Source organism: Lemur catta, chromosome 18 (assembly GCF_020740605.2).
Source record: "Lemur catta isolate mLemCat1 chromosome 18, mLemCat1.pri, whole genome shotgun sequence".
NCBI lineage: Eukaryota > Metazoa > Chordata > Mammalia > Primates > Lemuridae > Lemur > Lemur catta.
The window spans coordinates 25,923,231-25,948,850 of record NC_059145.1 but is presented as its reverse complement, the minus strand read 5'-3'; the positions used below and the strand labels follow the sequence as shown (position 1 = coordinate 25,948,850).

Sequence of the window (25,620 nt, the reverse complement as noted above, 5' to 3'; positions counted from 1 at the left end):
ATATTATTTAAGTGTCAGCCACCAGGAGCAGCAGCATCAACTTTATATGATTAATTTTTGTTTTCAGTCCAGGTCTGGCCCCAGGCTGCCAACATTACCAATAGGTAGAAAGAGGATAGGTCATGACATTGGACCAGAAACCAAATCATAGTTCTGTTTCTAGCTGTGTAGCTTTGGAAGGGACTTTACCTTTCTGAGCATGTGATTCTTGATCTGTAAAATGGGCATAAAGCACATGCACAGACTCAGTTTAACATTAAGGGTATACATGTTTAAAAAAAGTACTGCCAGTGTTCTAAAACACTACATAAAGGGAATATTAGCCTGCTGGGAAAACATCTCAATAACCTAAATTTCCCAGAAGGGAAAAAAAAATCCCTCCAGCAACTAGACCTTATTTAAAAGTATCTAAATATTTGTTTTTATTTTATATGCTTTTCATGTGTTCTTCCCAGTTCAACACAACCTTAAACAATCTCATTCTCTGAAAGAAAATGCAAAGTCCAAAGATGAGAGACTGGTGCAGACACAGGGCAGACTCAAGAATTCGTAGTTTCAGTCATGGCTTTGACTTTCACACATGCTCTAACTTTAAAAATTCTCCCATTTAATTTACTAAACACTTAGGAGCACTGTTATGGCTTTCTTACTAAAGGTTGCCAATGAATCCGAAGAGGACAGGTAGAATGGAATATTGGAACCAGACTGGAAGGGGAGACAGGGAGCCTGGTTCTCCCATTGTTCACTGGTGCAACATGCACTGTCCCTCAGGGTTCTTATCTGCAAAACTGGGAGAGTAACATCTGGGTTGCCCATCTCTCATGATTTCCAGGAAGTTTACCAGATATACGTGAAAATGGTTTGTAAACCATAAATAAACATGAATGACATTATCTGCAAAACTGGGAGAGTAACATCTGGGTTGCTCATCTCTCATGATTTCCAGGAAGTTTACCAGAAATGGTACCAGAAATGGTTTGTAAACCATAAATAAACATGAATGACATTTTTATTCATAGGGTAAATCAGAAGCTTCCAAGAACTTACGAGCATGTGCGCGCGCGCGCACACACACACACACACACACACACACACACACACACACATTTAACATACTCTTGGGGGTTTTTGGAGGTGACTTCAAGAACGTAAGTTCAAGTCAAAAAAAATTTTCCAAAGCTTATTTTAAATTATACATGCTTTTAGTTTTATGTGCATCTCTCACTGTGCAAAACCACTGACCATCTTTGAAGTTTCATAGAGCTGATGAAATTGATTTAAAACACAAATAGCACAGTAGATGTACATGCAGGTTTTGGAATCATACTTTTTGGGGTTGGAATGGCAGATTTGACTCTCACTGGCTTTGTGATATTGGACAAGCTATGTGACCTCCCTAGTATATTCACAAAAAGTTTAGCAAAATGCCTGCCATATAGTCTGCACTTGAGAAACATTAGCTCTTGCAGAAATTCTCTTGACATTCCAAAGCAATGCTTTTTCATTGCCTAACAGTGAAAAAGAAGTGTCAGGAGCCTAGTATTTGACAATAGGGGAGTTGCTGGGAAATAAAGCCTAGAAACACAATTAAATAATTTCTCCATGTCTCTTGGAGGTGTTAATTGATGAACTAGCTAACTTTTCAATTGTGGTTTATTATATACCTTCTAAGTTGTCTATAATGAACAAAATATTTTCACAAAGGTTTTTATTTGTATAAATAACTATGTGCTTTGGTCTACAGTATAAGTCTACTTTCATTAAGCTCAAATAAGAAGTGTTTTCTCTCAAGGGCTCTGTTTAGGTCCATAATTTAGGCACAATTTGTAGAAGACTGCCTTTTGTGTTCAGCAGTCAGTCCCATGTGAGTATTTGAGGTGAGTGCTCACTGCTCAGCCTCTGCCTCAATCCTCCCAGGATGCTTTCGGCCATTGGGCTCTCTGTCTTTTGCCTCCAAACATTCCCAGTGTTATTCAGGCATGTTGTTGAGATATGTCTTTTGCAAAGACCCAAGCAAAAGGCAGCTAAAACAGCAGCCTCAGCATGTTAATAAAAATATTCTGGTAAATATAATTTTTATTGGCTCCATGGTATTCCTGTATTTCAATACGATGCTCATGCCTTTATCATTGCTGGCCCAACCAGAAGTCAAGACGTCATTATGCTATTGTCACTCTGTGTTCGAAGTGGATTGCTACTGAAAGTGACTCAGGGTACAAAATGCTGTGACACTCCTAGCTTTAAATACTTATCATGAACTGAGTAGTGTCAATTACTTGAAAGAATCAGAATGAGTTAGTGTATGCCAGATTGTCAGCTGTCACGGGTATAGTTTTGTAAGGTAGGGGACACTCAACATTCTCTGTACATAGCGAGGAGGTCCCATCACATGCATACCTCAAGGCCACTTCTTTCCCAGTGCATCCTGTTGGCCTTCGTGGTGTTAAGACAGGAACTTGAGGATTTGACAGCATCAGCTGCCACCTGGCTTTCTGTTTTGTGCAGAAACTAATAATCAGACTGATTTTAGCAATGATGACTTGGACCCACACATTATTCTATGATGCCAGGATTTCAAGTGGGGATTTTGTGGGGTCAGATTTTCTGAGGCATGTCTTCAAGAGACAGAGATTTATAGCAGTTAGAAAGAGGAAATGCATGAAGACCTACAGTCAACTACCTCTACTTTGTTCTTGCTTTCTACCAAGAAATCTACTTAAATAGGTGGAGGATAAATAATGGCACACAATCTTCCGGGGGACAACGCAACCTGCTTGACAGGGTTGTGTTGCTGCAATCACCCACAAGGTCTTCTGTTTCCGTGACCACAGAAACAGTGTTTCTGAGTTGTATCATGATTTGGTATTTTTATTTATAAAAATATCAAGACAATAAAGTATAAGTCTTTGAAAAAAGAAATGTTAATACTTTTTCCTAATCTGTTTTCATTTCAGTAAGGGTTACTATAAATGGATGAAATACTCCTAAGTGGGTGAAATCAGCTGATTTCAGTAAAAGGATATGTAAAAGATGGTAAATCTCTTCTAGATGTTACAACTATAAGTCAGCCACTGGCCTAATTGAGAAAATGGAATTTTCATGGAATCAAATTCTTATGGCTGGAGGGGAAACTCAGAAATGAGCTAATCCTAGCCAGTCATTTTACAGATGAATGAGGACAGGCATAATGGTCACAAAAAGACAACTACCAAGAGCCAAGGCAGGGTAACAAATCTCCTCTTTCTTTACCCAACACTTCCTGCAAAAGGGTTGGGCTACGCTATTACAATGACAACAAAGTCATCAAAAAAATTTTTGTTACCATCTTGATGAAATTTAGGCTTCTGAGCTTAGTTATTGAATGCTAAAACTCCAGAGAGGCCCATACAGGCTGTAGACAGCACTTAACAATAATAAACTTTTTCCTAAATATTCCACTAGACTTGGAAGCACTCGAGAAAATAGAGTCCACTAATCTCCCCCTTCACTGGTGCCACCTCTCATCAAGTCATGACCAAAGTACGGTGATGTGAGAGAAGGCCACTACGAGAGAGGATGATCTCATATGCTAAAAATGGATAACTTGTTCATAGCTCCAACTCTAAAATATTAAAGAAAATGTTTAAGTACAGAAAAAAATAGAAGAAACAAGATGTTTTTCTAAGTCACAACATTCTAGACTGAAGTTGTATCTTATTCAGTTGTTACATTTTGAGATACTATGTAAGGTCAAGTCCTCATACAGGGAAAAATATTTTTAAACGGTTCCGGGTCACTGTACTAACCCAAGGAGCATGCGTTATAGCCTTTGTGAATGGTGCCCCCCCTGGAGTTGTACAATGTCCAACCTGTATGGCCTGACCCAGAGGACTTGTCCTTGAAAATCCTTCATAAAACATAGCATATCTAAGGTTGGGGTAGATAGCCCTGAATACAGCTATAAATATACAATGCAATCAGTAATATGCGCTATATAATGTAGAATGCATATGCAACATATAATCTCTGAATTTTACTTTCCATCTTTTCTCCTTTTAGGGCATATAGTAAAATATGCATAAGTTAATTAATTGGACACAAAATATACTTCCACTGCATCTCTATTTACAAAGGTATGAGATCAGAGGATGCTACTAGCTTTCCACACTGCATCAACTGAAATTAAACTAATAAAACATATTTTCATTTTTCACTTCACGGCAAGTAGCTATAATGATGGAGACGTCGCAAAGCCAAAAAAAAATCAATGAATAAAATAAAAATATTTTTATATATGTCATTCTGAAGAGAAATAAATCATGCTGGTTATTCCTGACTCCCTTCTTTACACATTTACCCCCAGCTCCTTTAAGATATTTGGGCGTAAACTATTCCCGGTAGGGAGTATGAAAAGAAGACCAGGGAAAGGACCACCTCTTCCCTAAGCACTGTGTGGTCCAAGTTTGAATTTTGACTACTGACTTCCTCTTGAGAACAGCATCCTTCTCAAAACTCTTTGCAAAAGCCTCCCTGCCCTCCCCTTTCCCCACATCCACTGAGGGGGATATGGTCTGGCCTTTACCTGTAAAGCTACTGTTCATTTCAGGAACGTCATCCTCCTCCTCATTCTCCGCATGGACTATGCCAGCATTTTGCATATCATTGTAGGACTTGGTTCGCTTCGGGGTCGACTGCTTGGAGCCAGACTGAAGACTTTGCAAGGCATCCGTCGTGATCACTTTCCCACTGACTGGCTGGCTAGGAGGTTTGGGTGTCCCATAATAGTTTCCTAGGTGATGAAGAGACACATTTGCATGTTTCAAAAGGAATACTTTGTTTTGTTTTGTTTTGTTTTTCAAGACTTCACATCCAAATCTCTAGGCACATTAAAAAAAAATTAAATTGGAAAACCAAAACAAACTGTATTTCATTTCTGGAATGGGGAATCTATCCAGCTAGATACTGTGATTTCAGAAGGGAAGAGGAGACCTATATTGTTTTAGTGCTAAGAACCTACCAGGGCTAAAAACAAAGGAGGCTGTACTGAATAGTAAACCTTCCTCCTCATTACATTTGAATGTCAATTGGTCATGTTTTTACATATATGCACCAGCATAATGCTGAATCTCATTTAGAGTGAGCCTCACAGAAAATAAAAAATTCATTACTGCCAGCATCCTTACAGGCCTAAAAAGTTGAGGTCACCTTCTCTTAATAAGGGGACTCTTCAAAAAGGAAGCAGGACAATATTTAAAAAGGAGGACAGTGAACACCACGTGGCACCTCTTCAACTGAATGGCAGGCTTGACTCTTGGGGTCGTGTGGGGTGGGAACGAACCCTTGCCAAGTTTTAACAGAAAACCCTGTGCCAATGGCGGCCCCCCTTACGGGTCACTAGTCCAGTAGTGGCCCATGTTCACTTTCAGCCATTTTTTCCCAAAGTTTGGTTTAGGTCCCACTACAATGTGCAATGTGATTCTGAGTGGTACGTAAATGGATTTTTTGCATTTTACTTTCAAATTTTAGTAGATGTGTATATTTTTAATTTGCAACAGAGAAATCTCACTAGTAAGCTATGGTAGCAACACAAAGTTTGCCTTTAAAACTTAAGAAAAAAAGCAATACTTTAAAAAATGGACTTATGTTTAACTTTAAGTTTTAAAAGGCGGCTTTATGTAGTAAGAAATTATGTTAATAATCAACTGAATAAATAACAGCAATGACAGTGATAAGAGTTTCCTTTTGAAAACTTAAGTTAAAAAGTTATTTTTAAAAAGTTGTATTAAAGAAAGCATTATATAAATAATAGATGTGTTCTGATATGAACATCATGAAGGTAGTTCATGAGTGATCAAAGTTTATATCAATAATATTCAGTGACTACACCATAAAAGACGTCAATGTTAGAATGCTATTGATCCATTTGCCATTTCATATCTTTTAGAGCGAAGTCAGGAAGATAGGAAATGATGTTGAGTCTGTCAATACATCCTAACCAATATCTTTAATTCTATGCTTAGTAAAGCAGAATTTATAAATTATAATACATCCCATCCCGTATACACTGTTTCTTGCTAAGGATGCAAACTCATTGTTTAACCACAGTACATAGTTACATAACATACACATATTATTATATAGGCACCAAAAAAACGTGCAAAAGGAGACTAGTATATTGGTCTTCATGAGGCATACAGATGCTTTCATTAAGCTTTAGCCTTATAATTCAGATTTCTTTTTTAAGAGCAGAGGGTTTAATATTATTTCTTTAAAATGACTGTTTGAATCATCAAATTTATGAATATACACACTTTCCTTGAGAGACGTGTAATAATAGTCTGTATCAGCAGGGGAATGCTGAACATATAGATTTGAAAACACACATAGTAGATTCAAGGGTACCATGTTGAAACTTGAAGAATCCCAGGTAAAAATCTGATAAGCACATTCTGATGGCTTGTACTGTACTCAGTGGTTAAAGTTCTTTCACAGAAGATGATCTACCAATTTCTTCAAAAATCTTTCAGGTTTCATACTTAAAGGCATAGGAATTTAGCAGAACCAGCTTGGTAACTTTCTAATTAACTGACGACTAATTATTTAGTTAAGTTTAGGAAAGTAAGATAATTAACTATTTAAAAAATAATCTCTACAGTGAGCAAGAGAGAGAGAGAGAGAGAGAGAGAGAGAGAGAGAGAGAGAGAAAGCCGTACTGAATTTAATTTTCATTCACTATTATAGCCAAACATCATGTATATCTGAGAGGTAGACGTTAAACTAAGGCTAATGTCCTATAAATAAGAACCTTCTACTGAAAGATGTGACTAAAGAATGGGACCCTTTACTCATAATTTTATAATTATAATTTTATAACCATGCCACTCAGTTTCAGAGCCATTAAACTGAAGTCACATTCATAAAATTATCATTTAAAAATCAATTGAAACTTCAACATCCACAGTTGTAACAGAAATAAATAAAATAAAGGTTCCACCTAAATTTGACAAATATGTGTGGATTTTCCATTAGGTGCACACCTTCAGTTTTCAAGTTCAAAGTCTTTCTTAAGTTAATAAATTATTAGCAGTTTGTCAATGCAACTACCTATAGCCCCCAAAATAATCTACTTGTGCACAGTAGTTTCTTGTTTTGGGAAATTAGTTCAAGATAGATTGGAGGCAGATTAAAGTGCTTATTAATAGGTTGAACCACATGAAATTGCTGTTGAAGAAGATACAACTACTTTCAAACATGAACAATTTCATTTGGTTTAATCTAACGAACGGGCATTAGCAGCTCTGAAGAGCCTCAGCACACCATAAAGGCTTAGGAGAGACAGCCCAGAGTTCAAATCTCATCATTAACTAGCTGTGCGACCCTGGGTAGGTCATTTGACTGTTTTCTAAGTTTTCTAATTGGGATTCTAAGAGAACCTAGTTTATGGCTAGAGTATCTGCTATGAGGATAAAACGAGATGGTCTATTTAAAGCCTTTAGCCCACACTGAAGTCTGCCACTAGAGTGAGGCTGGACAAATGCAACTTCATGTTGACACGTCATATGGTTCCAATCTTTAAAATGAAGCCCATACTGAACTGCTGTGAGGATTAATGAGATAATGTATCTGAAGTGCCGGGCACATGGTAACTGAGCACATTCATTTACCCTCGTAAAGGCAAACAAACCTGCCAATAGCCAAATAACCAAGTCTTCTAAGCTTCATGAAATGGGAATGGTACCAGCTATAGTGATCTCACAGGATTATTGGGATGATTAAGTAAAGCAGGTTTTCTGAAGGTACTCTGTAAACTACAAGGTGTTACACATATGAGTTGGTGGTGTTTTTCAAATCTCTCCAGTATTTCTTATTTCCCATACTGTAACCCACAGCCTTTATAGAAAAGCCTCTATCTAGTGGTTTTTCTAACTGCAGAGGTTCAAACTTTACCTCATAGATAATTTTGGGGAGGATTTTGGGGTTTTTTTGTTTTGTTTTTTATTATACATTGCTTTAAAATCATTTGATTTAGTGACCAGCATTTAAAAATGGAACGTTTCCAATTAAAATCTGGATTCTCGGTGCCACTTGCCAAACTTCCAAGGTCTGATTCTAGGGACTCCATCTCTTATGGGCAATGTTGATAATAAGCAAGAATGTGTCTACAGTCAGCTCATACGAATATACTCACTGAGTCAAAGAATTTTGCAGAGAAGTTTTTGCTCCTACTTTTGGTTTTGCCCCAGGCCCTGCCAGACAAACACCCTGGACCCAATCTAGAGCAGTGAGTGCCCTAAGGCTGGACGTAGGGTCACAAATGCAGGGCATGAGTAGGGATGTGAGAAAATCTCGAACTTCAAACAATCCTCAATAATTCACAAATCAGTCTTTGAGTGAGTTGATTTTTGGTGAATCTGCATGTGGCCCTGGGCTTTTGGCCAATGGGATATTCTGCTGTGAACTGTCCTTACTGCCCAGCAACAGGCAGGACAGGTCATGCCCTCTCCAGTTTGCCACAGTCACCACCGGTCCCCACTGCCTTTCCCCAGCCTATTCACCCGCTTACCCAATGTGCCTGGCCCCTTGGACATTCGAGCTCCTGACCCCAACCTTCCAGAAAACTCTCTACCTTTGCAATAGTTTCCACTCTGTTCATAATCAAGCAAAGTCTAGCCATGGCAGAAACAAAAACCTTACAGACAGTATGCACCATGCACAAGAGACTCCATATGAAGAATATATGGATTATTTAATGGCACTAAGTAAAAATCATTTAAAGAATTATAAATGGTTAAACAATTAATTGGGGTTACCACCTGGCAGGCAGCACAGCGTCTAGGAGCCACGAGCCTGACCATCCCACAGGCTCTGCGCTACCGACACAAGCTTCCTGGGATGGCCGGGCTCCCTCCCAAGTGGGAACATGTTCCTCTCTGCTGCTATTTTCAGAACTGGTTCTACAACAAAGCTCAACAGGGATGGCGGCCAGGGAGGGAAGTGGAGGGCAAAGGAGGACTTCAGAGGAAGCTACTGCTGGCCTTAATTAACAGGCACAATCTTTGGCCACGACAAAGCCAAAGAAAATATTTTCTGACACACACTTAAAAATTAATAGGGACTGCAAATCAATTTTTAGAGCTTTATAAAATATTTAAGGAGGACCGTAACCCTGGATTTTAAGCCAGAATGAATCAAATCTGCATGGCCTCTCAACGTTTTCGTATTCAGTCATTCATTCCCTTACAGGAAACATGTTTAATGCCAGGTACTATGCTAGGCCCTGGGGGAAAAAATATAAAAATGGAACTGAAACATGATATTCCCAAACATTCTATATGGTATACATCGGTTTTCTAAAACTTCCAAGTGCAAACAATTAAATTACATTACATGAAGATTCTGATTCAGTAGGTCAGGGTGGGCCTAAGATTCTGAATTTCTAACAAGTTCTCCAGGGATGCTGATGCAGTTGGTCCACGGATCACCCTCTGCACAGCAAATGTACAGAGGACAGAGAAAATCCTTCTTCTTTTGCAGAGGAGGAACATGGAGGCCCAGAACAGCAGAAACACCTGTCTCAGGGCCACATGGCTGGTCCAGGGCAAATGGGGGAAGGGGGCACTTGTCTGTATTCTTCCTACAGGACAAGCAGGAGAACAGGATGGCAGTGGCACTGCTGGGAATGTAGAGCACACCTATCAGCGGGGGCTGCATCACCCTCAAGGGGGCAAAAATGGCTTTTTGTGTCTGTATGGGGGGGAATGGGCATAAAAACCTTACTCTCTTTATGTGTAAAGTACAGACATGCATACAGCACCTGAATACACAGACATCCAGCATATCTGATTCTGCCTTGGCCTCAAGGCCCTCAGTAGTCGGATCCTTGTTTACTCTCTGGGCGCCTATTTCAGTTCCTTTGCCTTGTTCTTTCTGCTCGGACCTCACTGGTCTTCTTTCAGCCCCCACACGCAAACTGTGCACCCTCCTCATCTCACAGCTCTTGCACACACTCTTCCCTCTGGCTCCTCGCCCTGGCACTGCCTACCTGGCCTCAGAGGCAGGGACCCCACAGGCCACATCAGACCCGTCCTTAACAGTTCTTCTGTGTACTCAAGGCACCATGCACCTCTCCTTCTTTGCAGTATTTGTCAGACTGCGTAATTAATCACTATCTGTCTTCACCCCAGACCTGCTTCATGAGGGCAGGGGCCACATCTGGTTTTGTGCACCACTGGGTCCCCAGACCTAACACGGTGCCAGGCACGTACCACCACTCAATGATTCGTTGCAGAATGAGTGAATGAACAAGTGGCAATAGTGCACGTGAGTTGCGGCCTGGGATCCTCCTAAATACCTGTATTGTGGAGCCGGTTTTTAATAACATGACTCATGGCAGCTTCTTTCCAGTCCATCAGTTTACATCTGAATTACCACGGATCTGCATCACTGCACTCTGCCACTCACTTGCTCAACACATGATGGCATCATTCACAAAACTGCGAGCACCTTCTCTTTACTCTTCCCGCCTGCCCCACCCTACGAATACATAATACGATGAACATGCACAGAAGGACTATAAGCCATTGTCCTATAATTAGAAGTCTGTCCTTGCCTGTGCCATTTGGCTTCCACTCTAAGACCAAAGAGGACAATGTAAGTTAACAGTTTAATGACCTGGGCAAGGCAGGGATGTCTCTCCTTTTAGCCTTAGTTCCCACAGTATGAAGCCAAGATAAAAACAGTACCTACCTAATCGGGTTTTTGTCAAGATCAAATTAGATAATGTATGTAAAGTTCTCAGCACTGTGCTTGGCACGATGCTAGCATATAATAAACCCTAGCAGTATTCAATCATGCCTGATATCGCGGACAGATAATAAATAGCCTTAACATGTAGAAGAGTGTACTATCAAAACACATATTCAAAGAACAATATTTGAAAACTTACCTTTGTTGTTCGCCTATTAAATGCCACTCCCCATGCATTCACTTACTCTAATCTTACAAAGAAGCATCAATATTCCCCTTTTCAGATGAAGAAACTGAGATTCACACAATTCATAAACGATGATTGGCTTTTAAACGCAGATTGCCTATTTCCAACATCTATGTACTTAAGAGTCTTTGGGGATCCCTGAACAGGAAAGTAGGCAAAACTTCCCCAGCCCCAGCACCCCCATCTTCATATGCAGAGGAACAGCCAATTGCAGCACAGATTCGATCACTTTCATTATCAACAGAGAACATTCCGTGGAAGAGTTTGCCAACAGAGCTTATCACAGCAGACTGCTTCCAGGGCCTGCCAAAGAGCAGGACTCCAGACAGTCTCATTTTCTTCAATGACCAAACAAGAATTCTCTTCACCCCTGTTTTATCTCTGTGTCCCCAAAAAGTATACCGTTGGCAGCTGCTTTTTTGCAGACCTTCTAGGAAGCAAAACAATAACATTATTGAATGCTGACATCCCCTTCCTAATTAACATGCAGAAATATGCAACCCATAACTCCAATTTGAAATGTCACCCTGGCACTGCACTTCTACGCTGAAGGAAACCTTTGCAATGCTCAAACTGTATAATTAGCCTCTTCTACCCAGAGGCATTTGTAAAACAGGCATGTTCGGAGCCACCCCCACTGAATAGTTCATCCCTTGTAAACTCTCTTCTAGAGAAGTCCCAAGGGCTGGCTGAAGCAGCAACCTGTCTTACAGAGCAAAAATGCCAACAGAAAAAAAAAAAAAAAAAGGAAAGCAAGGCTAAGGGGAGATGGTTCAGCTGATTTATTTTAAGCATCATATCAAATAAATTAGCTCAGTGCCACAGTTAGGAAGTTGGTCCAAGGAGGAAAGACAAATCCATTCTTGTCTTCTTTGCCTTGCTTTGATGCCGACTCTGTTCAGTGACAGGATGAGGAATTGGTTCAAATTGCAAAGTAGAGATCAATGATGAACTCTACTAATAACTTCTATGCCTTGTGAGGGCTGACAGTCAGGTTCCTTCTGTACCCCCCTACTCTGTTGGGGATACATGCAACCGTCAGTATTATAGCTGGTGGAGAGTGGAAAGTTTCATGATGAAACTCCTGCCTCCACCCAAAGCTGGCCCCATTACAATGTTTCTTATTTTAGCAAATTGTACCACTACCTATCCAGTTGTAGAAGACAGAAACAAGCAGTCATCCTAGGATTATCCTAACCTGTCTGTCCTATCTCTCTCTTACAATAACCAATACATTACCAAATCCAGCTTTTTAATCACATAAATATCTCCAGATTAAGTTGACTCTTCCCTACCAACCACCACCAGTGCAGTCCAAAGTTAAATCCAACTGGGGTTGCCAGATAAAATGCAACACAGGGCTTTCTGTGTTTTCATTTGCTAAATCTAGCAACCTCACTCCAACTTACCCGTCAGATCTCACGTCAGTTACTACTTCTGCAGGGACTGCTTTTCCCAGTTCCAGAGACATTCAGTCTCCCCATGTTATGGTCTCCTTTAAACACTTTCACACATTTACAGTTGTATACTTATTAATATGAGTCTGATTATCTGAATAATGCATCCTGTCCGCTAGACAGGAAGATCCATAAAGACAATGACCACATCTGCTTTTGTTCTGCATTTTGCCTTTAATGAATAAATGAGTGAAGGCACAAACTAAGAATGGAGGCTACAAAAGAAGTATCAGTTTTCAGGCAGCAGGGAAATAAATAGCGTCCCAGTCCTGCCTGCGACAGGTCCTGGGCGTGGGCACTTGGCCAAGCTTTGTTCCCAATTCCCTGTAGTGTCTTAGAACAATCTCTCTCTGGATCTCAGTTCTGCCATCTGAAGAGAAGAAATTTACTGCATTTCCAGCTCTAAAATCCTACAATCCTGCCAGTGTAAGCCTCAAACAAATATTGGGCCTGAAAGAAAATTCTGAAGGTTATTGTGCCTTGAGGTTTTATTGGTTCACTCTACTTCTCTGCCATCTCGTGTGGCACAGAATGTATCCACAAAAGAAGATCACCACTCCTCTAATATCCTCTTTGGGAGGATTCAAAATGATGATTTTTTTTTTTAAAGGAGCTTAACTCTTAAGATAGGCTTAGCTTTGTGAAGTCGGCTCGTGAGAAGAGAGATCTTGCTGAGCAGGTGCTCACCCTTTCTTTCAGAAGCTTTTATTCTAAAACTCCACTGCAAAACACGGCAGCCACCAGCCACGTGTGGCTACCTACACTTAAATGAGTTCACAGTAAATGATAATTAATTTAAAATTCAGTTTCTCAGTCACAAGAGCTGTAGGTGGCTAGTAGCTACCATAGTGGGCAGCTCAGAATACTGGACATTCCCAGCACTGAAGAAAGTCCTTGCCTGGATAGTAGGGGTTCTAAAGGAGCAGGGTATGGTTGCTTCTCTTCCCTTTCTGGAAGCCATGCTGTGAACCATCTCTCCGTTCATCATACTCACTTTCTCTGGATTCAGGCCTCATGGCCCCTGCTGATTATTCCAAGCCTCTCACTCGACCTGACATAATCCTTCCATAAGCTTCTCTTCCTCGGGGCGGGGGAGTCCTCTCCTCAACACTAGATTAGATGGAGCACCCTCGTTCTAGGCTTCTCCTCTCAGAACACTCATCACTTTCCTTAAAATTGTTTATAATTAATTTGCCTCACAAGACTGAGGGGCGGTAGACTCTGGAGCCAAAGGGCCTGAATTTGGATTCCAGCTCTATCTCTGGCTCACCACGCAAACTCGGAACAGATCGTCAGCATCTCTGGGCCTCATACTCCTCTTCTGTAAAATGGACGCAAATAGTACCACCTCACAGGGTTGTTAAGAAGACTTAACGAGTTGGTACCTACAATGCACTTTGAAGAACACCTAGCAGGTAGTATGTGCTGCACAAATGTTAGCAAAAATAAGTAACTAAAAAGCACAAACACCTTCAAAGGCAGTACTGCCTTGACATTCTGCCCTGTACATTGTGTCTCTTGCCTTGGGACAATGTTTGACCTAAAATAAATGCTCAATACATACTTGCTGAAATGAAGTATATATGAATAAAAGGGCTTGCTTTAAAACTCCACCACTAGAAATTTAGCCTATAGTTATAATAGTGCATCAAGATAGTTGCACAAGGACGCTCACTGGAGCACTGTTTATAACACCACCACCAAAAAAGGGGAGGGGGGAGATGAGGCAGGGGACCATCCTAAATGTCCATCCACAAGGGGCTGGGTTAAATAAATTATGTATATTCATACAGCAGAGTACTGTGCAGCATTTTAACAGAATAAAGTGGAACTATATCAGGTAATGTGGAAAGATCTCCAAGGTATGTTAAGTGCCAAGGGCAAGAATAGAGGGAAATATATAAGAATACTTATGTATATGCTGTTTATACACAAAGTCTTATGAACATTCACACTAGATTCTTTAACAATGTTTACCTATAGGGAAAAGCGGAAGCGATTTGGACTTAGATATTTTCAAGTTCTTTACTATAAGAATTATTCCATCATGTACACTTATTATTTTTACTTAAAAATTTTAAAGGGTCTTGCTTTAAAGAGTGCTTTGTGTCGTGGTGGTACGCTTTTCCTTATTGGAACCAGTAGAGGCCAAAAGAAAGAAATTTGAGGAGGGAAAAAAGATGGGAAAAAAGAGTACCTTGGAAGTAAATGCAGTTTACTGACAAATCTGCTGATTTCCTGACTCATAGCGGGGGAAGGAATCCAGTAGGGTGGCAATTTCAGACTAGTTGTGTGTGTGTAAATACAAGAGCTAAGGCTGATTGAGAGCTTACATGTGTCAGATACTCTGCTAAGCCCTTTCCAATTATTGTCTCATTTAGTCCTACCTCTGAGGAAGCACTATTACTATCCTCATTTTACCGAAGGGAAAATGGAGATACGGAGCATTAAGCGACTTGCCGGAGGGCGCACAGCTCAATAGCAGAGGGGCCGAGAATCAGACTCAGGCAGTGTGACAGCAGAGCCTGCATGCTGGTCAGTGCCCACCAACAGACAGCAGCCACCATCAAGGGACTAGCGGAGAGCGGGGGCCAAAGACAGAGGAATCTTTCTAAAGACCTCTCCAGCCCTATTCCTATGACGATATCTGGCATTTAATAAAAAGTCCATTTTGCACTCAGCTTATAAGAGTCAACATAATACGCTCCAGTTGGTTCCAAGAAATTATGAGCCATCTCCTATGGTAGGGGAAATTTCCCTGCTAAAAGGTCAAAGGCTGAAGAACACTGTACAGTCAAATGGATTAAAAGTAGAAAGGATTCATCTCAAGCATAAGAAAAGTTGAACTCCAAAATGACCAAGTAACATTCACAAAACCATTGTTTTATATAAGACAGACATTTTCCAAAAAACGTTTCCCTATAGCTACAAACCAGGAAGTTTGGTTACACTAATGAGTTATTTTCCATAATTTTGTAGTTACATCCAAGATTTTCTTCTTGGGGTTTTCAGGAAATATCCAAGAGATAAACTGAGCTGGATTTAGTTCCTGCTCTAGTATTCTAGAACTGGCTGTACAACCTTGAAAAAGTTGTTTAATGCCTCTTGGCCTCAGCACTCCCATCTACAAATTTGGTGATGATAATAACTACCTCTGTCACAATGATAAAATTAAATGAGAAAAAGAACAGACTCATTTCTCACATAAACATCGAGTAAGGTGAGTTTATTTTCCATTTTCCAAGTTAATCACAAGCTTTTCCTTTCCAACCCAATACTCTTTTGCTTTGTATTATACAACCACTCCCACCCCAACCTCTCCCAAAATGCAAATGAATGTTTTGCATATCAGGGGACTCAAGCTTCCCAGATGGGCATAATATTAATAACTGATTTCAGATAAAGACAATTCACTCTCTGTAAACCAAAGAGGATTCACACTTGCCCTATTCACCGCTGCTGACTTTTTTTTTTTTTTTTTTTTTTTTTTGAGACAGAGTCTCGCTCTGTTGCCCGGGCTAGAGTGAGTGCCGTGGCATCAGCCTAGCTCACAGCAACCTCAAACTCCTGGGCTTAAGCGATCCTCCTGCCTCAGCCTCCCGAGTAGCTGGGACTACAGGCATGCACCACCATGCCCAGTTAATTTTTTTCTATATATATTTTTAGTTGGCCAGATAATTTCTTTCTATTTTTAGTAGAGACAGGGTCTCACTCTTGCTCAGGCTGGTCTCGAACTCCTGACCTTGAGCGATCCACCTGCCTCGGCCTCCCAGAGTGCTAGGATTACAGGCGTGAGCCACCGCACCTGGCCAGCGCCATTGACTTTTTAGCTCAATTCACACGAACAACATGTGAAGATAACTTGTTGACAACATGTTGAAGAAACTCCTTGTACGTGCCCTCAGCCCCCATCTCGCCATACTCCTACACCTTAATCATTCTTGGACCCCCTCCCAGCCCACCAGCCACCTAGTAATATCCCAATACATACTTCCAGGAAACTAAGCCAATTGATAATTGGGAATACTAAAAAAAAAAAATCCTGAGCTCAAATGCAGGAAATTTGATTAACATCTAAACACTATCCAATGTATATTCACAATTTGGAAATGAGCAGCAGGTACAAAGATAATAAAAGCGCCCTCCCTTCCAAAAAATATCACACCAGAAACTGCATACCCAAGATCCATGATCATCACTTGACTGTTAGCCACTGCCTGTAACCGGGGGTTATTAGCATATCAAAGCTGTAATGTCTCTAATAAAGTAATAATCTACTTTGTATTTACCCTTTGTTTTTAGTCTAATCTTTAAACTGTCCCTGTGATTGTCTAATAAATCCAAATTTCAAGAGTTTATAAAGAGATATACATAAAAACTTGATCAAGTTAATAATGTAAACTAGTTAACAATATCTTACACCACTTCTGTCTCAAATAACAACACTCCCAAAAGCAGTCAAGCTATAATATTGTTTTCAGAAAATGTAACTTTTTTCTCCCTACATTTGGCTTTTACCTAGCAATCTCTTTTGTGGGATCTCGTCCTATGGATACATTTTCACCTGTGTGAAAGGATGTATGTCCATGTTATTTATTCACCAGTGTTTTAACATATCAAAAACTGAAAATGACCCAAATATTCATTCAAAGGGCAGTAGCTAAGTAAATTATGGTATGCCTACACAAAGGAATTATACAGCCATTAAAAAAGAAGAAAATAAGAAGTGCTTCGTTACTAAATTGCAAAGACCTATTAAGACATACAGTTAAATGAAAAGAGCAAGGTATCAAACAGCATGTATTGTATACCACCTTTTGTGTGAAACAGGCAAGAAATAACATATACCACATGAGTATGTACACATGTGCACATTCATGTTTGTATTTACATAAACAAACTGCAGGAGAGTAATCAGAAACTAATGACATTGTAATAGTGAACTGGAGACTGGGCAGGTGGGAGACAGGCATATGGAGATCACTTACTAAATATTTAAAAAATATTTTGCTTTATCAGCCATGTAAATTACTTTCTACTAAAAAAACATTAAAAACCAACCAAAAAATGACATACCATTTCTTAAAGATTAAAACACTACTTGTGGGGTCACATTTTGTCATTAACCATGATTCTTCCTCCTTTTCAATACATGTCCATATTAAAAAACAACACACATACTTTTAAATTGATAAATCAAAGGAGATAACTCCTAGAGAAAACCAAAAACTATTTTTAAAGAGGTCCACAAAGTCTTATTCCATATATTTTGTTACTATTAATCATATTAAGGTAAACTGCAATTTCCTGTTTTTGTTTAGGCCTCCCTAGTCCACAAAACATGTTTGCCTAGAAGGTTCTGGATCATCTAAAGTGCCCAGGCAAGAAGCATCCTCATGCCCCTGTGCAGGTAAGCTCACCTTCATAGGTCCCGACTTCCAGAAGAGTCCCACTTTGCTCGAGGTCCAAGAACTCCTTCACAGTCAGAAAGTTATAATCCACGCCAGGCACTTCTCCTTCTCTCGGGGATCGGGTTGTGCCTGCACCAGAAAAGACAAAGGTACAAGAAACCATCAGTCAACTAAAACAGGAAGTTCCACATCCAGGTGTAATTAAAATAACCTGTTCAGTAAGCTGGCGTACCTAAGAATCTGACAATTTATCTGTCCAGACAGGGACACAATAAAAGCCATTTCTTTCTAATAGAATAGCATCCTCACTTCCACCCTCCAGTGCCTGGGACCCTCAAATGAAAGAAAGAGAAAACCAAGCACAGCTCAGGTAATCTGAGTTTTACCATTTTTCAAAATGCACTGAATAAAAAAAGGTGAACTGGATTTTATACAGACAACAGTCATAATCAGCAGCTTTTAGGACTCCAGTAAATACTAAAAAGTTATCCACCTTAAGCTCAGAGCCTAAGGGCTTTATATTTTTATCACAGGCTTCAAAATTCTTGTGTTCTTCAATACCTCCAGCAAGTTCCGACGTAATAAGCCCTTTGAAGAAAATGACACCCACTGCATAAACACACCACTGGAGAAATGCAATTGCCCAAGATCTGTGGTTGGACGTCTCCCAGGAATTAAAATGCTGCTGCTCCTCATGTAATTAATATGTTTGGTAAAAAGAGGCCACCCATGAGTTCTGAATACAGAGGAAGGATGGTGCATTTGCTAGAAAATACTCCCCGAATTTCAGGTTATCTTCTCAATGGCTAATAAATGTAACAATTCCTCTTTTGAAATAACATAGAACCTCCAGAGTACAAAAGTCTCCAGCTCAGGTGCGAGGCTGTGGGCCCATCATTTTAGCCCAATGTCAACCAAAAGTATAAAAGTCATGAACAGAAGGTGGTTTACACATAAACCAAGAAAAGAAAGTAAACTAAGAATTAAGTATGTAGTGTGTACTAGGAGCCTATGTTAAATATTATGGGAGATCAAAAAAAGGAACAAAATGTGATTTCTGCTCCTACATTCAAGTTAGGGGGTATGATCAACATAGCTTAGTTTACAAGGCATCATTACCAGTGGTGATGGTTTAAGGTCAGCCTTTTCCTAAATAATAAGGAAGGATTTTTTTCCCTATGCCTGGAATCTCTTTGTTGAACTTTACTGCAATTAAATAACGAACTGCACATGCCTAGCAGCTCTCATGTTCCAGCACTGTGAAGTCTCTGATCACTTGCTATGGGTGTGACCATGTCCACACATCTACGTTGGATATCTATAATTCTCACAGGTCAAAAAACTCAGCACTTGCTGTGTGTACTTTACTCAGGCTGAATACATTTTGAAATGCACCCAATTTTTTAATAGTAATATCTAAAATCTAAGTCTTTTAAATAGCTGCAAATTGTCCACAGCATGGTTATATTACACATGTTTGCTTCTCAACTCAGTATACTGGGGCTTCCTGGTTAAAGAAACCTCCTACTGTATTGTCCAAAAGTCTACTCTTACACTGTTTCCTAATTTGTTCCCATTTCTGCCTCGCCTGGCAGAGGATGACAAATCCCTGGAGATAGTTCACAACTTTTAAATTTACATCCCAGGTGTCAGGCACAGGAAACATAAAGACAGCATCATGTACTGTTGAAGAGCAGCGATCTGGAGTGGGAAAAACGGGTTCATGGTCTGGCTCTCCAGTCTGTGTTCCTGGACCAGGAGTCCAAGCTTCCTTAGCTTCTGTTACTTCTCAGTGTCCTTGTTTGCACAACAGGGATAATAACAATTCCCGACCCATAAGTTTGTTATGTGTATTAAATGAGATAATCCTTTTAGAGAGCTTAGCTCAATTATTGTTAGTAGATTTCACAGTTTATGTTATTGTTAGAATAAAACGAGTGGATAGATTCTTACAGTTCAAATGCCACTATAATAATCTGATATCATATGCATATATATGTGTGTGTATATATACGCGTGTGTGTATATATGTCATTATATATTGTGCTTATTTAATAAATATTTACAGAGGCCCTAACACTTGCCAGGCGCTAATCTAGGTACAAGGGAAACACTGGTAAACAAAACAAAGCTCCTGCCCTAATGGAATCTATATTTTCCTGTGAGACACTGAAAATAAATATGTATGTGAGTAAACAGAGCATATAATTTCAGGTAGAAATAATTCCTCAGTAGGTTAAAGGATTAGAAAGTATCAGAGCAAATGTAGGGTTACAGGGTTAGAAAGTGTCTGGGAGGAAGGAAGCAAGGAGAGGAGTCGGGAAGCTTTTTAGACAGGTGACCAGGAAAAGCCTGGCTAACGCACAGCTGATGAGGACTGGGTCCAGGGCAGACGGAAAGGCCAAAGGCTTTGATGTGGAACAGACTTGGCATGTTGGAGGAAGGGCAAAAGGCAAGTGTCACTGCAGCAGAGTGATGAAAAAGAGGCTGGAAATGAGAGCGAGAGGCCAGAGTTATGTAGGCCACAGAAAACACTTCATATTTTATTCCAAGGATGATGAGACGTCATCCTTAGAACAGTTTTGAGCAAGGTGGCGCCTTGATTTGATTTTCATTTTTAAAAGATCTTTGGCTTTATGGAGAACAGGCTGTGGGCACGGTAGGGCAGGAGGTGAGCAAAAAGAGAAGCAAGGGGACCCGTTAGGTGGCTGTGACAGTGTCCAGGTGAGGGCTCCTCAGCGTGTGGGTGAGAATAGTAGGACGTGAGTGGTAAGAAGGGGTCAGGTTTTTATTACAAAACATGAATATTTTAAATAGCTGTAATACAGTCCATAGAGTAGATGTATTAAAGGTATGTCAACTCATCACACCACACTCGGTCCATATTTTCAAGACAGAACTAACAGAACCTGCTGATGGACTAGATGTACTACATAAGGAAGACAGAAGAACAAAGACGGAAATGCTTATTGTTTGACTTGGGCAAACAGGTTGTGCCATTCACAGAGATGGAGAAGACCGGGGAATAATTTGGGGGTGGGGAAAATCAAAGGTTTACTTCTGGACGTGTTAAGTTTGAGATGCATGTTAGACACCTAGGTGCAGGGAGCTGGAGGACAGCTGACCCATTAAGTCTGAGGGTCAGAGTGGAGGGTGGAACATAAACTTAATAATACTAGGGGCGATCAATTGATGAGTAAACCAATGGCATTTGAAGGCAAGATAAAGAGACGATCTAGGGAGAGAGTGTGGAGAAAGAAGCCAAGAAGTTTGGATTGAACACTAAAGACCTTCCAACTTTGAGAAGCTGGGAAGAGGAGGCAGATCCTCAAAGCAGACTAAGACTCCACCACAGCCGGTAAGGCAGAGGCAAAGGAGGAGGGTGCGATGTCTTGGAGCCAAGAGAAAAAGCTGTTTAGCCAGCTACTTGTAAAACACAAATGGTCTACATCATACTGGGAAATTCCAGCACCGTGCAAGAATAGAATCTCTTTGAAACTTGCTGTGAGAGGATCTGTCCTAAATATGTTCTGTATGGCAACTCTCATACACAGCCTCCATACCCAAGTTTCCACTAGCTCAATCCATTAAAAAACAAATGAGGATAAAATAAAGCCAAACAAAAAAATTTGTTGGGTTTGCAAGTCTTCCTAAACCAGAAAATGTTGGATTTTTTTTTTCTCCCTCCGTAGTCATCTTATCTCTGCCATTTCTTTCAACCATGTTTTCAGATCCAGTTTGTCAGATTTTCTACAAAGACAACTCTCATCCCCGGGTCTTAGTTTCCTAAAAGGATACAAAATAATCAAGAAGCTCCAAAGTGCTTGATTTGAGAGGAAAAATGAAACAAGCAAATACCATTTTCCCATGTAAATAAAAATACTTAAAATGGCCTTTGAGCTGCAGGGGAAGGGGGTAGGTGGGTGGGTGGATGAGTCTCCACCCACAAAACCTTCGGGGTTTGTTGCCCAGACAAAACCTTTCCAGGCTGCCGGCTAGCAAGAGCTTTATTCCTGGTTATCCTCCCAGCACCCCGGCCTGGGTCTGAGCCAACCTGACCAGGGAGAAAAGGACCCAGGGAGGGGACCCCGCCTTCTCTTTTCTTGTAGCAGAATGACAGGCTGCCGGCTGGACACACGCCTGGCAGATGGCATTTCAAAGGGTTTTCAGGAGCCATCTGGGGTGGGTACAATTATTACAAACCACGCTTCTAACAAAGCCAGAAGGGTTACTTCCTGACAGAAGAAGAGTAAAACAAATTCTACCATGTTTCTCAGGGACAGCATATTAAAAAAAAAAAAAAAAAAAAAGCCACTAGGCTGACAAACTGGAGTTTTCCTCAGCCTACAATACTGCCTTCTGTTTGTCTAGAAATTGGGCCAACAATATCCTGCAGTTATTAGCTTTAAGCTAATAACCACAGTGCTTTCCCCCTCCACCTTGCAAAAGAAAAAAAAAAAAGATTGTCAAACACTGGGAAAAGAATAATAGCTTCCATTTCTTGGATGTTTACTTATGTCCCAGGCAAGATGTTAAACACTTAATCAATACTATTGCATTCAATCTTCACAAGAAACATAGAAATAAGAATTACCACCACTCTCATCTTATTGGCAAGGAAGCTCAGACTCAGAGAAGGAAAGTAACCTGCCCAAGGTCACATAACAAGCAGGCTGGACGTAGCCAGGAGCTGAACGCAGTCTGCCTGCAGCATCCCTTATTCTAAACCATTGTTGTCCAATAGAACCATAAGCCTTGACGGAAACGTTCCATATCTGTGCCGTCTAGCCACGTGTGGCTATTCAAAAGTGGCCCGTGTGACTAAGAAACTGAATTTTAAATTTTATTTAATTTTAATTACTTTAAATTTAAATAGCCACAATGTGGCTAGTGGCAACGGGGTTGGCCCGTACAGCTCTGAACCATGAGACTATTTGAGTTGCTGCTTCACACTATGTTCAGTACCATGACCCAAAGCACTTTTAGCTCTCAAAATAAAAACACGAAGCCTATATTAAACAACAAGACATCTTGAACTGATACAAGAAAACCTTCCTCTTAAAAATCAAAACAAAACGAAACAAAAAACTTGCCTGCTTTGGAAATGATCTACTCAAACTCTACGCTTTGTCCTAAAAATTCTATTTGTTTCCTATTGGCTGTGGTCTTTTGGAAAAAATCTTAGATATTTGTGGTAGCATGGTTTGTAGCAAACAAAATAAGACACACACAAAATCAACGTCCATGAATACGAGAATGATTGAATGAAATTTGGTCCGTCCACCCTCAGGAAAATGTCTTAGCTATGTAATGGTAAATGGTAAAGAATGATTAGATCTGTATTCTGATACCAGAATGAATGCCTATAATGTGCACTGAAGTGATACAAACAAGTTAGAGAATAAGATATAAATAATCACTGCATTTCACTGAAAAATAGAAAAGGGAGGCTCTATGTGTGTTGCATGTTTTATGACTTCATATTCACATAGTTCAATGGGTGGAATGATCCTAAACCCTTAAAAGAGGTAACCTCAGGAAGCTGGCTTCAGAAATGAGAACAGATGAAATGATCATTTCTTTCTTTAAATACCATATTCTGAATTGCTAAACTGTACCAATGGGCATGTAGTTGCTGTGGCATTTTATAAACTGAATAAAATAATAAATTAAGAAATATTTTAACACCTGATTCTTGGGCATTCTATGCAAATATCGTCAATATTAACTTAGTCCTTGCAAAAACATGCAAAGGAATTATAGGCTCCATACAACAGCACATTCTGCGGTTTCCCATCTCATAGTGAGCCAGCATCAAGGTCAATAACAGTTGCCTTTAGCTAGGAATAGGAATACACTACAAGTGGAGGAGAAAGTGGCACTATTTTTCCACTTGATTTTATATTTAAACCTCAAACTGCCCATCACTTAAATAGAGTCCTTTTAAAGTGTTGAAGTACCTATAAGATTTGCACCAGAATAGTAAATACTATCAACTCTTTCCACCACTAGATCATAACTTAATTAATTTGAGCTATGCCCTACTGAATGTCTCAGAATGAATTAGCAATGCCCCTAAAGTTCGCCCAGTAAAGCTTAAGTGGCTACTTGCTTCTTATGCACATTTTATGGTTCATAAACTTTTAGTGTACCTGGCTTCAGTGACCCTGGCTGAGGAAATCAGAAAGTGACCTTCCTTATCATTAAACTCCACAAACCATAGCTAGAGAAAGGAAACTAGACTGGGAGCTCCTCTTCTCTCCTTATTCTAGAAATTCTCTTGCAATATCCAGTTGAGGCAGCAAAAGCATCCTAGTGGTGGAACACAGATGAGCCATTTCTTCCTGCTTCATGTTCCCAGCACCATCGGGTTTCAAGACAAGCCATCTAAGTTGAGATCTCACTCAGCAACTGTCCACATGGTCTCAAGGCCAGATTGTTAATAAGGAAATCATCACCGCACTAAGATTAAATTGTCAATACCCAGTGATAGCACCTGCTGTTAAATTAATCTAGGTCCTGCTTATCAAAATCTAACAGGACTTCAAAAAATTATAGTCACTGCAACTACCTCTATGTTAAGACAGATCATCATTTTCTACTGTAACACAATCATCTGCATTTGGTACGTATCCAGGATAGCCTCATGCTGTTCTTTCTTTAGCTGATGGAGAGGGTGCACAGTAGCACGTGCTAGTCTCCCAAATTCACTCAGCTACCTACCTCACACACACTTTTTGCCGTTATCTGAGGACCTGCAGTACTATTCACTTAACATCTTACTAAACTGCTTAAAAAGAAATTAAATATAGTCATGTAAAGAGGAAATACTTAACTGTCAAATACCCATTAGAATGGCTTAAAAAATTTTTTTCCAATACCAAATGCTGGCAAAAATATGGAACAATCAGACCTCTCATACCTTGTTGGTAAGAACGCAAAATGGTACAACCACTTGGGAAAAGAGTTTGGCAGTTGGTTTAAAAAAACATAAATTTACCAGATGACTTAACAATCACACTTCTATATATACATATTCCAGAGAAATGAAAACTTACATTCACATAAAACTGTGTACACAAATGTTTATAATAGCTTTATGCAGAATGACCCCAAAATGGGGAGAATAACCCAAATGCAGTTCAACTGGTCAATGCATAAATGGTGGTACATCCCTACAATGAACTACCACTCAGCAAAACTGTAGACACACCACAACATGGACAAATCTCAAATACATTATGTAAAGCAAAAGAAAAGCCAGACTCCAAAGGCTACCATTTGTGCGATATTCCACAGGAGGCAAAACTACCAGAGAGAGAATCAAGTAGTGGCTGCCAGGCATGGGGGCAGGAGTTGACTGCAAAGAGGCAGCACGAGGGAGCTGAGAGAAGAGACAGAACTGTTCTGTATTCTGATGGTGGTGGCGGCTGAATGACTATGCCTTTGCCAAAAACCACAGCACAGACCACAAACGGTGAATTCTACTGTTTGTAATTTTTTTAAAAAAGGCAACATTTAGTATTATCTCAAATGAAGAGTCAGTTTCATCCTGTCATAAATTGTCACTAAAAATAAATGCAACAAAAATAAAATAAAGCCATTTCATTTTTTCTGGAGCCTAGGGCTCTAAGCTTGAGGTCTGATTTCTCTTATTATTACAAAGGGAGTTAACAAATATTAGAAAGGTATTAGAGACCTATTAGTACCACATTGACTTTCTCCTTAACATAATTATAAGGATTTGTCTTAGTCAGTTTGGGCTGCTATCACAGAATAC

The 25,620-nt window shown here is 39.9% G+C and overlaps 1 protein-coding gene across 10 annotated transcripts in view; it reads right to left on the bottom strand.

The window, feature by feature from the left end:
• MAGI1 (membrane associated guanylate kinase, WW and PDZ domain containing 1) overlaps window positions 1-25,620 on the bottom strand; it is a 602,084-nt gene that overhangs the window by 107,532 nt on the left and 468,932 nt on the right. For all 10 annotated transcript variants that reach the window (XM_045530900.1, XM_045530901.1, XM_045530902.1 and 7 more), the window contains exons 3-4: window positions 17,850-17,969; window positions 4,562-4,768 (exon numbers count right to left, since the gene is read on the bottom strand). In XM_045530900.1, coding sequence (XP_045386856.1) covers window positions 4,562-4,768; window positions 17,850-17,969 — 327 coding nt within the window. The remainder of the gene's footprint in view (window positions 1-4,561; window positions 4,769-17,849; window positions 17,970-25,620) is intronic.